Here is a 16052-nt window from a genome sequence, read left to right on the forward strand (position 1 = left end):
CTATAGCCAATTGCCATCTATTTCAGAAAACAATTCTTTGATGTAGGGATTAGGGTGGGTGGAACTGATCACAAAATCTCATTGTACGCAGAGGATGTCCTCCTATACTTCAGCGATCCACAACTGAACGTGTCGGTAGTGTTGGAGGTACTTGCAATTATGCAAAGGTCTCTGGGATATTTTTCAGCCGACAGAAGTCCTGCATATTCCAGCTGGCGGGCATGAGGGGTAGGAATATCGGGGACTTAACTGAGATGGGTATCCGGTGGCAACTGGACTCGTTCAGGTACCTGGGGGTTAATATTAGGCACACACCGGAAACGATGCATGAAAGCAACACCACCATGGTGGTAAAAGGGCTCCGGGTATCCATGCGGTTTTGGTCTCAGCTACCATTGTCAATGATGGGCAGGGCGTCAATAGTCAAAATGATTGTCCTCCCAAGGTTTATTTGTTTCAAATTATTTGCTGCTAAATCAAGGCCTCCTTTTTCCGCTTACTAGATGTATTGCTTTGGGAATTTCTATGGGGCAACGCAAGGCACAAGCTATCTCTGACCACCCTGACCATGCCCTACTGGGAAGGGGGTATACAACTCCCAGACCTAGAAAGGTACTATTTAGCAGCACAACTCGTTTTTGTCGTCCAATGACTCTCCGACAACGTCACAAATGAAACGGAGCTACTACGACACCTGGTCGCCCCTACATGCTTGAAGGAATTGCTATGGGTCCCTCTCAACTGCTTGAGTACTGCCCCTATGATAGTAACGCTTGGGAGGCGGATATAGAATAGAACTAAAGCACTGCTCCAACTTGAACACCCGTACTCACCTGAAACCCCAATAGCTGCAGACGTATGTAAGGCGAGAACGGACCTGTCAACGGTTAGGCGCTGGGAGGGATGGGTCATTTATTCATGGGGGGGATCTGTACGAAGAGGTTGCCTTTAGGTAATTCGACTCTTTGCATGCTAAAGAGGGGGTGCCAAAAGGGCAATTCTTGTGGTACCGGAGGGCCAGACACACGGCAAGGAGGAAGTGGGAACAATGGCCAGAGGAACCAAATGCCCATCCCCTATTGACACTTATGTATAGCTTGAGTGATGGTTGGAAACCAGTATCTAAATTGTACGGTCAACTGGTTGACAAACCTATCCCCCGGGGCAGTGTGTTGAAAACGAGGTGGAAGGAGGACTTGGGTGCCGAGTTCACAGAGAAAGAGTGGGAGAGGGCACTGGCGTTCCCTCGAAAGGTCTCGAGAAACACCAGATTCCGACTGGTGCATACGTTCTATACTGCACCTACATGACTTTGCATAGGGTGGCTGGGTTCAATAAACAAATGCAGCCTCGATGTCCTTGGTGTCGTCTGGATGGGAAGGGAATGATGCACATGTTCTGGGGATGTGTAAAGGTACAGAGCTTCTGCACCAAGATAGAGAACGCCTGTAGGAGGGCTGGTGTAGTACAGTGTGATTGGTCTCCCAATGAATGCCTCTTAGGAACATATCCCAGAATAGCAAACGTTAAACACATGATGAAGTTCATGGACACTGTTTGTATACTAGCCAAAAGAGCCATAGCAATGGCGTGGAAGCAGCCTGCGAGCTCACAGTACACAATGTGGTTTAAGGAACTGGAACAGTGGACAGAGGCTGAAACCAGGGCATGGGGAGCAGGGGTCACCAGATCGGAGGAGGAAACAAGTATAACGTTTGAGGCAAGGAAAACATTGGTCTGGGACATGTTTCACCCCTCGGATGACAAACCCCCCCTTGAGGGAGCACCCTCACTTAAAATGTTGACGCTAACCAGGAACCTAGATTAAAAGGATGGCAGGTCACCCAGCTGATGCACCGTGTACAATTGCCCATCCCGACTACCCCCACACTAGACTGGGACTAATTGAAATAATAGTCACATAAGTGAAGACAGTTAATGTTGGTTGCAGTGCAGTAGTAATTTCTGTTGTTTTATTTGAATCAAGCAAAGCAATAACGACGAAACACTTGCTAATGATGTACTATGTGTTTGAGAAAGGCCAATAAAAATATTTTAAAATAAAGAAATCATCTCCAAGCACAGTGCTGAAGTGGCATTACAAACCGTTGTGCATAGTTTGAAAGTAAAGCAATACAGATTTAGGAGTTTAAAACGGTCTGCCAAGTTTAAATCTACATAGAGCATAGCTTTGCGTAACAGGTCTCATCTAAAGTTCTGGTCATGCCCCAAAATTGTAATCTTATTCAGCTGCACTTGGGTGCAGAATCGGGATAACAGGATACTTTGTTACCCTCAAACCTGACAACGTTTTCCCATCTGCATTTAGGATACAAATCTTGCATCAGAACTGTAACATGGATAATATCTATGGTCTGGATGCACTGTGGTGAATAAAGTCATGTCATGACTCCCTCTCCGGGGAAACTATTGCCGGATAGCCTCCAGTCTTCCACCGAATCAAAAACAAGACGTACTGGAACAACTGCCAGGCATGAGCTGGGATAGTGAAAGGGCTTTTTATTTTATAGAACTAGAGATGCGCTCTAGTGGTTGGATGGATCCGATAGGCGCTGTGAAATTTAAAACCTTGGCACTGCGAGGAAGATGGAGAACCACTACACTCAACGCGGGTCGGGAAGCAAAGATGAAGCCTGCTGTAGCAGGGAGCAGGAGAGCTCCAACTAGCACCGTCACGAGAAGCTCAGAGTTCGAAGGTACGCGGCACGGAGGCCTGCAGCCGGAGATGCTGTGGACAGGAGCACAAAGCATAGTGGGTTCCCGAAGAGCAGACGGGACACCAACAGGAGGAGGGACCCCGCTGGAGAAACCGAGGAGAGCGGAGGATGCTGAAGACGCCACAGACCACCAGTGAGTCCACAGAGGGGAATTGGGACAGTGAGGCCCTTTGCAGCATGTGCCACATGACAAGGAGAGACGGCTATACTCACAGGGCGAACCTGAGCAAGGAAGCTGGGACGCAGAGTGCATTACGGAATGAAACAAATGAAAGTGGGTCGAAGACCCGCTGGCTGAATGAGTCAGACTGTTACATGTGGAGCAAGACCTGGCAAGAGAGTATACCAAGCAAACTGTTGCGAGTCTGGGACGCTCGGCGAATCAGAAAGGCAACATTGTGAAAACCCTGGCAGGAGAGTATACCAGGCACGCACCCCAATTGTGAATAAACTGTGAGAGTCAAGAAGACGAAAAACAACCTCTTAGGTGTGTGAAATCCAGTGGCAGGGAACCATACCTGCTGGACTGTAAAGTTGAATATGTTGTAAAAGCCAAGGAGAGAAAGATAACTCCTTGACTGTGTGAAATCTGGGGGGAGGGAACCATACCTCCCTGAGCTGGCAAACTGCCTATTTTAGGAGAGATATATGTGGTTGTGAACTGTAAAGAGCCTGGGAAACTCCAGGGAAGGGGACCCCCTACTGAGGATCGTGGTACTTTGATTATTTGTTTATTTTTGCTACTTTTTGAACTTTGTGTTGGACATTTGAAAAAAGCTGCAGATGGTCAGTTGAAAGACTATATCCCATTGCACTTTATTTTGAGTTTAGCATGTAAGGGCCAGGTTAGGATGTTGTGCACAGGACACAGAACTCTTTACTTTTGGACATTCTGACACAGACATCCTTTAGTTTAGTTGAGGCATGGAAACCCCTCGTAGCGATAGGGTGAGATGGGTCTTTCCCCAACCCCCTTTTTTCTTTGATAAACGTCTATAACAAACATCACAAGGCCCCTGTGTCCGAGTCTTAATCCCGATTCCTTAGAGTACATAGAGCAATGTCCTTTGCTCACCATCACCCGCCGTTCAGTGCTTACACTGATCTGAATATATCAAGACCGGCGACTGATCAGCTAATATTGTCGCTCCTGCATATGGCGCTGCAAAGTAATTCTGTATTGCAGGTGGTGCGGCATGCCAACTGAGGTAAATGTGATCTTGAGTTGTTAGGGAACATCTTTTTAAGAATATTTCTCTACAAGGCCCAACCGTCCAGCATTTTTATCACCTTGATTTGTCATTCATCTCTGAATCTGTGTATTTATGACATACAATAGCATTGACAGCCACAGCCTCATTCAGCACTGATATTTGAGGTTCTACCTCTTTCGTTCAGTCCATTTGTTTCAGGGGAGGGGCTGAGGGAGAGGGGGGAAATACATGGGTGTGGTCGCCACCTCACCTCCCTCTGCCCCATTTCAGTGCCTGCCTCACCCCCTTTGTTTCCCACAGGACTGGAGGTCAGATTGTCATTGTCAATATGAGTACCAGCCCTGCTTTATCATAACTTGTTTTTAAAAAACAATGGTTCGCTTGCTCTTTGCTGCTAAGCACCCATGTTGCTCAGTGGCCCTGGGTCTCACTTTGTGTTCTAGTCCTCCTGTAGTACACTGGCGCAGCCGGAATGCATTACCTCAGTGTGCCACTGCGTGAAGATTAATTGCAGAGAAGACCTAAAGGAAAGTGTTTTTTTTTTTACTGTATATGTGTTTGAATGTAATGTATGCAGTGAATGTATGTCGGTGTGTGCACACTGAAGGACTAGTTGAGTGAGTCTGTAGCTGTGCTTGTATGTACGTGTATATTCACACAGAGAGTGTGTGTGTGTGTGTGTGTGTGCGCTTGTGTGTATGCAAATCTGGCTGCGTGGGTGGGTGTCTGGCTTATGCTTAAGTGTGAGCACGAATGCAATGTGTGCATGTGTTTATGTGGTTGGGCATACCAATCTATTGTGTTCTCACATTCAGCCTCAAGCAAGTTATTTACAGTGACCATAGGTGGTATTGACAATAAGGACAAAGATTGTGGCTGCAGCTTCATGCAAGTGATTTACGATGATCATTACTGGCATGGATAGGTTGGGGTTGCAGCCTCATGGAAGTGATTTACAGTGGCCATTCATTTCATAGATAGGTTGTGACCAGAGGCTCATGCAAATCATTGACAACAACCATTACTGGCATAAATGAGCTGTGCCCTCAGCCTCATTCAAGGGATTTATTGTGACCATTGCTAGCATAAATGGACTGTGGCGGCAGCCTCGTGAACATTTTCTAAAATGATCAACTATTTGTACAATGGTATTAACTGGATTGTTTCATGTGCCAAAGGACAGAAGAAATTGTATGTTTTTTCACACCATTTATCTCAAAAAGTGAGTTGTAAAATGCACCATTTCAACACATCATTAAAAAAATATTCTCAGGTTTTGGGCTCCTTGCTATGCTCGGTCGCTCGTTCACGCTAATTAGTCCACCGAAAATGTTCACCAGCCATGACTGACTGAACCATACAAGAACTCTGTTACCCCCTCAGGACCCATCGTCCCCTGGCACCAAAGGCTGACTCTGCCACTGATTTGTTCATCCGAGTCCCATCATATGATGGTCAGGCTATGTAAAATAGCACCCCCCATATTTACCTCGAAGTGTGTGGTTACCTTTCCAAAAAAATACCTGGAGTTCTACCATCTTGTCTTGCTAAGAAGGTTTTTGCTGCATAGAGGGGGCTTGTGCATATGTGAGAGGAATGAGTCTGTCCATCTTCTGCCCAATTCTGTCATAGCTATCCCTTTTATGATCAACCAGTGTTCAGCTTGGTCTGTTTTTTTTGTGTAGGGTAAATATGTGAAAATATAAACCCCTCAATGTTTTGTTAAAGTACCAGACACAATGAGGGCAGGTGACAGTTGTGGGTACTGGAAAGACTCCCAGGAACTCGCGCCATAAAACACTTGTGTATAGGCGTGTTATAAATGCCATATCATGTAGTGACTGGTTGGGGTTGCCTGGCTACGATCAATCATGTGGTATCAGACTCCAAGAAGACTCCTCTAAATGCTTCTTTTAATGAGTCAAGTTGTTTGAATAGTCTACTGACGCCCAAATCAAAAGACCCTCTCCCCCCCCAAAAGGGTGTAGCTCCACGCGCAGTGCATAGCCGATGAGGAGAGCAACTTAAAAACAATCATTAACAATGCCAAAAGTATGGTTTTTCTGCAGGCATGGGAAAGACACTTGCCAGGCACTGCTGTAGTGGTATTAACTAGCCATTGATGATAACAGGTGCAGAATGGTGCAAGTACCTGGGCATCTAACAGCAGTGCCTGGCAAATGCCCAATACTTAGACAGAAGCCAAAACTGTTGGCTTGTCTTTAACAGAACTTCAGTGAAGGGCACACATAGTGCTTATAAATCTAGTAGCTGCAGGCAGATCTGATTTAGACATTCAGTAGGGCGTCTACAATGCCAATTAAGTCATTACCTCTCAGAAGAATGCTTTGAAAACACAGTGGCAGGCATTTTGAGTGCAGAGTTTGATGGTAAGGCTTGATTAAAGCAAGCTGAAAGAGTTCCCATGAGGCAGTGCTTTGGGCAGGGAGAGGCAGGAAATGGGTGGGAATGGCCAAAGGGTTTGGCAGGGCCATTGGAAGTCAATGGGTGGGCAAATAACCAAAGAACACCTTCAAGCTTTGTGTCCCTCCTCATATACTGTTTCTCCCTATCTGCACTATAATGCAAGAGAATCCCATTGGTAGAGCCCGGTCCTGTGTGCCAAGCTCACCCCTCCCATCCACAACTTCTTCACACTTCAGACTAGAGTTAGACAGAGGCAAGGTTGGACCTGCTGAGCAGTTTGTGTGTGTGTGGGGGCATTGCCCCAGACCTGATATGGTGGCAACCTGGACCCTGTGCAAATTGAAGGGCAGTTCTGGACCTGATAGTAAGAAAGGGAAGGATTGTTTATATAGCTTTTGCATCCTACGATCCTATCCCAGACAAGACATGCACCAGAGAATGTTCTGAATCTTAACCTTAAAGTCCACCCTTTTTCTCTGGTGTTTGCAGGCTGCATGTCCTCAATTCCCCCACATTAATCCCTTCACACATGGCCTAAACTCTACATTTCATACTAACCTATACTTGAGCAGACTTAAGGGTTGGTTTTGATTATGGGCTACTCCCAAAAACAGACTGATTAGGCCAATTCCTTGTGTGGTATGATGCTGAATCCATCATCAGCGTGTTAAAATTGTTGTGTAAAGACTAAATGACCACATGCCAAGATGATATAACATTGCTCATAATGTGAATGAGTGCACATTTCCTCCCACATGTCCCTTTGCACCTGTACAGAAACCTTGTGCGAGAGTTTGTGTCTCATTGCCACTCAGTCCCTATAGTCAGAATAGTATTATGCGTAATGGGAGTCCTGAAAGGGTTAGTGAGAACGGCCAATCTCTCAGAGTTGGTAAAGCCGTATGTAATGACTTTTTGTGACTTTTCCTTCTGGCTTTTTCTGCTTTTTCCACCAAATGTGCTGGAAGCAACATGTTAGTTTCTGGAAGTTGATCTTCAGAAGCAACTTCTCCACTCTTGAAGAAGAAAGATGTCCAAACTCAGTTATAAGAGAATAAAAAGGCGATCCTAGGTTCACAAAGTTGTGGACCTCACACTTTGATTCACTGTTATCAGGCTGAAAACGGCACATTCTGTTTTCACAATTGTCATTAGAGTAGCTGCTTTACAGGATCAAACTATATGACCAAAGGAGAAAAGTAAAATCAATAAAAATGGCAAAAAAATTACAAAAGAAAATTCTCATTACCAACGAGATCAAATGGCAAAAGAGCAAAAAAAAAGAACAGGATCAATCTTAAAAGTCAAATATTTTCAGAAAACAAACAGATGAAAACTTTCCAAAGCCATGTGAACAAACGCTTCGAAGCAGAAAATATTGACGGATGAATTTACTATAGCAGCTGCAAAGTTCTAACACAATAGATAGGATGCACAAGTGTTAAAAGAAAATGCATCAACAGCCTTCCACACAGGTCTCCTAACAAGTTATCAAGATAAAGAAATGAGTTATTTGTGAGATACTAGATGTTGGTCAAGAACACTACTAGCACATTATGAAGAGTTTAGAGTGTTTCCAGTAAAGATGGAAAATGCATTGCACATGTTAGCCAACGAAAATAAAACGGGAATATAAAGGTGTGTAACAATACGCTTGTGCTGCTATATTCCAGCTCTGTCACCTACCTCAATTTGCATCTTTAAGTGAGTCTTAAAGTTGGAGAGCAAGGTGAGGAAAATTGACAGCGAGAGTTCAAAAACCTCTGGAACAGACGAGACTCCATTCTTTGATAGTGCAACACACAGATACTGCTTAATAGCATTGATGAACATCTCATTTGTCTTGAAAACAGGACCTGCATTCTGCAGAATGGAAAGAAGCAGCTGCAACGAAATAACCTTCGATCGCAATTCGTGGGACCTAGAATGAAAAAAGGGAACTTAAAACCCATCCATTTTGAATGTAACATGTCTCTTTCAATGTAACATGTCGCTTAATCAATAGAAAGCAATCAGTATGTCTTTACATCAGGGTAAAGCTAATGTTATTTATCGTTTGAAAAACTGATTGAAAAATAGGCAAGAGAAAAAAGAAAAAAAAGGAAGGCAAGGAGCTATCCCAAGTTTTATTTTAAGAAAAAGCCTTTGAAAATGTTTGACTGACAGCAGCAGTCTAGGAACTAATGGAAAGATGGCATGGCTCAACATTCAAGCAGCCTGTGCAAAACAGCGCTCACACACCAGGTCACAGCTGAAATACCGATTCCTAATCCCAATGATTACACATATTAAAGTGTGATTACATCAGCAGAAATGTCAAATTGAAAGGGACAATTTCTCATAGCTTTTTCAATAATTTGGCATTTTTTTAAAACAACAAAATATTGTGTTCTTTTTGCTCATTATTTTAACGTCCACCAGTTTTTCCATAGTACGGGTGGACGCAGTTTTGTGAGTCGCCTTCAACTTGAGTCTGTCCGAGGCATCAGAAAAAGGTGGGAAAGTACCAGCTGGAGCTCCGATACCAGCTGCAGCAACGACGTAGACACACACGGAAACCCTGACCCGACTGCAGTCACAGAGACCAGAAGCTCTTGCCCATCAAATCGCTCCAAATACATTTACAGCATTACTGCACTCCACCCAAAGGTACTTGGCAACTGCTATAAAGCTGAGCAGACTGTGCATTAGCAACATTTAAAACAAACTGAGATGAAAATGAAAGTGTTGAGTGTTCTAAGGCACCACATAATAGTGATTGTGTGTTAATAAAATGTAAGTGTGAAGGAAATTATGGGATCTGGATGCTCTATGGGAGTAAGGCATGTAGAATAGATGGGGACAGCCTTCAGAGTCCAAACTCTATGCATCTGGTGCCCTCTGCCGCTGGGAAATGCAGGGAACGGGAAGGTGGCACTAGAAGACATTGCAATGCAGCCAGGGTTTGCCAGACTTGAGACATCAAGGTAAACACAGAAAACAAGTGTCTTGTTCCTGCCCCCACCAGGAAGAAAAGACACGGCCCAGCAGCAACGTGGAGTGTTCTAAAGGGAAAAACGGCAACGTGACACACTGCAGGAAAGCCGGGTTCACTATAAATTTAGGGTCCATACTGTACCTGGTGTCTGTTTGAAAAGACACACTGGTGGACAGATGGGTTGATGGTCCTCCGAAATGTTTAATTGGGAAGTTAAGGGAAAGTTAAGACAAAACAAATTAGCTCCGACTGTCGGTGCTGTGACTGCACTGACAAAACGAACTGCATGGTCAATGCCTGACAATTGCTTCGGTGACTGCACAAGCTTGGAGGTTGGAAAGACTTATTAAAGTGGTGACACAAGCTCATATTATTGCACATAAACATAACTTCTGTCTAGTTTTAATTCCTCAGTTTCTGTATTCACTATGGTCTTGGTAAAGCAATGGAGTCACGCAGTATTCAGTGCTCCCTCTGATTGTTTGGCTGTATCAATAAGGACATTTATATTCCGGCTCTTCGGTTGTTTTTTTTTAGTTCATTGTCTATCCCCTCAGGCTTAGTCAATTGGGTAGGAAAGGTTTCTGCTCCGTTGATTTACTTAAAATACACTGCATACCTAGTCACTGTTAAGGGCCCCGCAATCAATGCCAATGCTGTGCCACCACTGCGAAGCCATGGCTCTAACTGAATGCTGAAATTGACTGTATTTGATTTCCCACCAGAACTTTATCCGTGTCGTGTCGTCACCAAAGTATCGAAGAGAGGAACAGTCCTCTCTCTCTGTTATTGATTGTTGAGTGGGCTGCGCCCCACGTGACAGGAAGGGGAGGGGTTACCGTGTGGAGCGGCAGTTGGTGTTGAGATTAAATAAAGAGAAGACGTGTTGCACCCCAGCTCCCGTGTCAGTCTCTGATTAAAGAGAGAGAGCGGTAAAGAGTGTGAGGAGGTCCACCTACAGGACACTACATCTGGCGACGAGGCGGACACGCGCCCCGCCATGCCCGCCACCTCAAGTCACAGCGCTCGTGACGCCCGTGAGGCTTCCCGTCCTCCGATGCCCCGAGGATAGCGGGTCAGAGCGTGAGGGCTCCCCGCCACCGGAAGAGGCCACGCAGCACTCAGCCCACGGGCAGAGTAGGAGCGGCGGCTCCCCGCGCTACTACCTTCCGGGCGGGAGAAAGAGAAGACATCACTCCTGCCAACGGCATCGACGCCCTAGACGCGACCTCAAACGCCGCGGGTGGAGCGGCGACTCCCCGCATCACACCACCGGGCGGTCGAGGTGCACTGACCTCCTGCCAACGGCAACGGCTGAAGCAAATAACTCCACAACAACTCAGGGAAATGGCCAAAAAGACACATTGTGCCCGCTCAGCGCCTGCCTTATAAGGGTAAGCACACAAACCCCTATGCGAGCAGCGAGTCAGGAGACGCACATCGAAGGCCTCATAGACCCCACGCAGCCATCCACACCCGTTTTGACGCAGGGAGAGCGAACTCCCCAACACAGCGCCCCCTAGTGGCGGCCAGACGCCACCGCACTCGCGTACAATAAGCAAGCTCAGGTCCGGCTCATGAGTGGCTCAGGAGAGGAGTCACCCACTGCTACAGCGACTCCAGCCCGAAGGGTGTCACTCACTGTCCCAGTGACACCAGCACAAGAAGAGGGTTCCTACCCCACAGCGTCCCCGCACAGGAAGATGACGGACAGCCTCCTAGCCCAATTACCAGCTAACTTTGACCTCTCAGAGACAAGCACCCTGGGGTCAAGGTGGAGAAGATGGCTGAGAGACTTTGAAGTATGCCTAAAGGCAGCTGGACCACTGGAGGATGAACAAAAACTGAACCTCCTAAACCATGCGGTAGGTTCCAACGTGCGTGATATCCTCGAGGAAATGCCGGAAGGCAACATCGATACTTACATCAAGCTAAAAACATCGCTCACAGAATACTTCACACCTCACACAAACGTGGACTACGAGCGACATGTATTCCACACTACCAAGCAAAACAAAGGAGAATCCATAGACGCGTTCGTCATGAGGCTAAGATCAAAAATGAAGCACTGTGATTTCAATAATTACTCGAATGAAGAGGCCCTCAGATCACAAATCATTGTGGGGTGTGAAAGCGCGGACTTCCGGAGGCGACTATTACAACAGCCGAGAAGTCTAAAAGAAATCCTGCGCCTAGCGAGATCCGACGCTGCCCTCGCAGCACAAGTGGAAGGCCTGGACGATATAAAGATCACACACGGCAAGCAGGAAAGCATCAACAAGCTGGAGGGTATAACGAGAACCAACACGGATCCCTTCTGCTACAGATGTGGCCATGAATACCCACACGAAGGGACGTGTCCGGCCATGGGACAGACCTGCTCCGCATGTGGTGGTGACAACCACTACAAGTCCGTATGCCTGATATTTCGCAGCAAAATGAAAGGAGCCGGTAGGAGTGGGAAATCCTCGACGGAACTAGAGCAGAATCAACTCTCCCACCACAGCAGGGCGGCACATCACTTCCCGGAACAGGGACAGCGCCGTCACCACGGTGAGCAACCGGAAAGAAGACAAGAGAGGAGAGAATGGAGGGAGAACAAAACCACCCAGAAGGTACGCGAGGTGCCTCATAGAACAATCACAGTCAGACAGCGTGTCAAGTGCATCCTCAGAGGAGAGGTCCCGCAGACCGGAAATGCAACAAGAAGCACCACGGAAAAAGGGATATTTATACGCCCTTGGAAACAACATGGCCAAGGAACACAGCCCGACACTAAGAATACAAATAAACTAAACAGCTGCAGAATTCCTGATAGATACTGGAGCAACTGTGAACGTAATAAGTATACCAAAGCATACCGGACGCCCTTCGCCTACAGCCAGCACGAGCCCTCACCTATCCCTATGGATCAAAAACACCCCTAGCATGCAAAGGGTTTTTCATGGCATCATGCCAGTACAAGGAACACAAGAAAAGCATCCCCATGCACGTACTAGAAGCCGCCACTGAGAGCGGATGCATCTTGAGCTATCGGTCAGCCGCTGAGATGGGACTCATTCACATATTGTATCGTCTCATGGTGCACAAGTACCTAGACCCAACGGCAAGCATCGATCAAATATTCCCGGCCCTGTTCAAAGGTTTAGGAAAGCTGAAGGGAAAACAGATTGAACTTCACATCAACCCCCACATCACTCCAGTAGCCCAACACTACAGGGGCATCCCTATCAACATTCAACAGCAAGTTGAAAGCGAACTAACTAAGCTACTAGAGGCCGACATCATTGAGCCCGCGGAAGGCCCCACACCATGGGTCTCTCCTATAGTGCCGGTACCCAAAAGAGAATCTCCGGACATTAGGATATGTGTAGATATGAGAAGACCAAATGAAGCCATCCTAAGAGAGAGACATCAAGCCCCCCGAATAACGGACATGGTGCACCTCTTAAATGGGGCGACAACATTCTCAAAGCTAGACCTAAACAAAGGCTATCATCAGCTGGAGCTCAGCAAGAAATCACGATACATAACAACGTTTGCCACCCATCTAGGTCTGTTCCGCTAGAAGCGACTTAGTTTTGGAGTATCCTCAGCGGCCGAAATCTTTCAAGCAGAAATCCACAATGTAATCAAGCATGTGCCCAACTGCTTAAATTACAGCGATGACATTCTGGTGTTCGGCCAGACTCAGGAACAACATGATGACACTCTGATGAGAGTCTGCATGGCCTTGGAGGAAGCCCAGCTAACACTCAACAAAGAAAAGTGTGAATTCCGCAAGAAGACGCTCAGGTTCTTCGGACACATATTTTCAGAGAAGGGCATGACGCCTGACCCCGAAAAGGTTAGTGCACTCCGAGAAGCTGCACCACCCGCCACAACATCTGACCTCAGATCGTTCCTGGGGCTCGCAAGCTACTGCACAAGGTACATACGTGATTTTGCGTCCATCAGTGAACCCCTGAGAGCCTTAACCAAACTAAACACCGAATTCGTGTGGTCACCCAAATGCCAAGAAGCATTCCAGATCATCAAAGACCGCATCTCAGACGCCCGAAACCTGGCGTACTTTGACCCCAAGAAGACAACAGAACTTGTCGTAGACGCCAGTCCCGTTGGGGTAGGCGCCATTCTCACACAACTAGACGACAAAGAGGGAGGCGAAAAACACATAGTGTCGTACGCCAGTCGAAGCCTATCAAAAACTGAACAAGCCTACTCTCAAGCAGAAAAGGAAGGACTGGCGGTCGTATGGGCCTGTGAGCATTTTCACCTCTTCCTATATGGGAAACCTTTTACATTTGTGACGGATCACCAGGCACTCACTTTCATCTACGGCAACCCACAAGCCAAAATGCCACCAAGGATAGCCAGATGGGCTCTTAGGCTACAGGACTATCGATTCAACATCATACACCGGCCAGGGAAGGAACAAAATCCAGAAGATTTCCTCTCCCGGCACCCCAAGGAAAAGAGCGGACCAGAACAATCCATTGCTGATCAATACATCAGATATGTTATTCACAGCAGCACACCGCAAGGGCTCGACATGGAACAGATAACGAGGGAATCCAACACAGATCAAGGAATACAGACCATCTTGAGGTGTCTAGAAACAGGACGGTGGAAACATGCAAAGCAGATACGTGAAACAATGAACGAGGACATCAGACGAGACATCACATGCCTTTTGGCCGTAAAGGAAGAACTTGCGAAGTCTGAGGAAGGACTACTACTAAAAGGGACGAAATTAGTAATACCGCGAAGCCTACGCCAGAAGGTGCTAGAGCTAGCTCATGAAGGACACCGGGGAATTGTATCCACCAAAAGGATGCTGAGGCAAAAGCTATGGTTTCCCCAACTGGACACCTCTGTGGAGGAGTTATTACAAAACTGTCCCACCTGTGCCATTGTAAAGCCGCACACAGTCCCGGAACCACTAAGAATGACCGCACTACCCGAAGGAACATGGGAAGAGATAGCCATCGACCACTTTGGGCCCATGGAAGGGGGCGAATACATTTTGGTAGCGGTAGATGAATACTCTAGATATCCAGACCTACAGGTCATCCCATCCACCGCTGCACATCACACCATCCCAGCACTGGATCGGATGTTCGCGATCTATGGCATACCGAAGGTTGTGAAGTCTGACAACGGACCACCCTTCACGGGACAAGACTTTCAGAGATTCGCAGAATACATGGGTTTCCATCATCGTAAGATAACGCCGCTGTGGCCCCAAGCAAATGGCACTGTAGAAAGATTCATGAGTAACATCAAGCGCACGACTCAGATCGCCCGCCTCACGGGAGAACCCGTCGAAAAATTGCTGTACCAACTCATGCGAGATTATAGGAACACTCCACACAGCACCACGGGGAAGTCACCATCAGAAGTAATGTTCGGACGAATGATCAGAACGCGAATACCGCACGCGCCCGACATTGAAGGACAGTACGAAGAGGACGCGGAGATGCGAACACGAGACTCCCTCATGAAGGAACACATGAAAGAGGCAGCCGACCGCAAGCGCAGGGCCAGAGAGAGTGACCTGGCGCCTGGGGATCTGGTCGTGGTCCGACAACGGCCACAGCACAAAAACGCAACTCCGTTCAATGAAGAACCCCTCATCATCACTAGGAAGAAGGGATCGCTCATCACCGCAGAAGGAGATCACCGGTCCATAACGTGAAACTCTTCTCACTTTAGAAAGATGCCTGGTTTTCAGCGCTCAAGAAATTCAAGTGTGTGTGACACTTTCTCCCAATGGGACGCCCCCTATGAGGGAGACAGGGAAGATTCAGGAGATGATATAACATCAAGAGAATGGGTGGCACCATCCACAAGTGTGGACCTCCGACCACACAGAACCAGAAGGCGGCCTACTCGTCTCATCGAAGAAATGGGTTGAGAACGCAACTGACTGTTTAGTGACGGGAGGGTGTGGTGTCGTCACCAAAGTATCGAAGAGAGGAACAGTCCTCTCTCTCTGTTATTGATTGTTCAGTGGGCTGCGCCCCACGTGACAGGAAGGGGAGGGGTTACCGTGTGGAGCGGCAGTTGGTGTTGAGATTAAATAAAGAGAAGACGTGTTGCACCCCAGCTCCCGTGTCAGTCTCTGATTAAAGAGAGAGAGCGGTAAAGAGTGTGAGGAGGTCCACCTACAGGACACTACAATCCCAAATTCCTATCTGTGTTTCCTGGGCTCTTTGCCTCCTGCTTTCACAATCTTTGGTACAGACACATTGCACAATGGAATTAGCAAGATTGTTGTCTTGATGGTTTGGCCCAAAAAGATCGATACGAGGGGCAGGGGGGAGAGTGTGTGTGTGTGTTTTGTTATTGTCTTCTTTAAAAAGGGGTCCATTGTCATATCTGACCACCTCTGGCAGTTCATGTGTGTCTAGAATATTTTCTAACTTGAGAAGTTCGACTGGACAGCTGTGGTCGCGACCAGTTCTACCTCGGGATACTTCGAGTAATTGTCAATGACCACCAACAGGTAACCGTCATTTCGGAGTGAGCAGAAGTCAGTGCTCATCTTCTGTCACAGATGAGAGCCTCTTATCAGCAATTCTGATCAGGCATGATTTTCAAGTGAATCTCGTTGCTTTCCACTGCAGACTCTGGTGCACTATGCCTTATACCATTCTTGGAGTTCCACAGGCTGTCCTTGTGGAGGCTCTACAT

The 16052-nt window shown here is 47.0% G+C and overlaps 1 protein-coding gene across 1 annotated transcript in view; it reads right to left on the reverse strand.

Moving 5' to 3' along the window:
* Positions 1 to 16052, reverse strand: part of ARFGEF1 (ARF guanine nucleotide exchange factor 1) — a 1973034-nt gene that overhangs the window by 1368763 nt on the left and 588219 nt on the right. Inside the window, exon 10 of the mRNA XM_069621149.1 lies at positions 8066 to 8300. Coding sequence (XP_069477250.1) covers positions 8066 to 8300 — 235 coding nt within the window. The remainder of the gene's footprint in view (positions 1 to 8065; positions 8301 to 16052) is intronic.

This window comes from Ambystoma mexicanum, chromosome 5q (assembly GCF_040938575.1).
Source record: "Ambystoma mexicanum isolate Mex_15411 chromosome 5q, UKY_AmexF1_1, whole genome shotgun sequence".
NCBI classification, from domain to species: Eukaryota; Metazoa; Chordata; class Amphibia; order Caudata; family Ambystomatidae; genus Ambystoma; species Ambystoma mexicanum.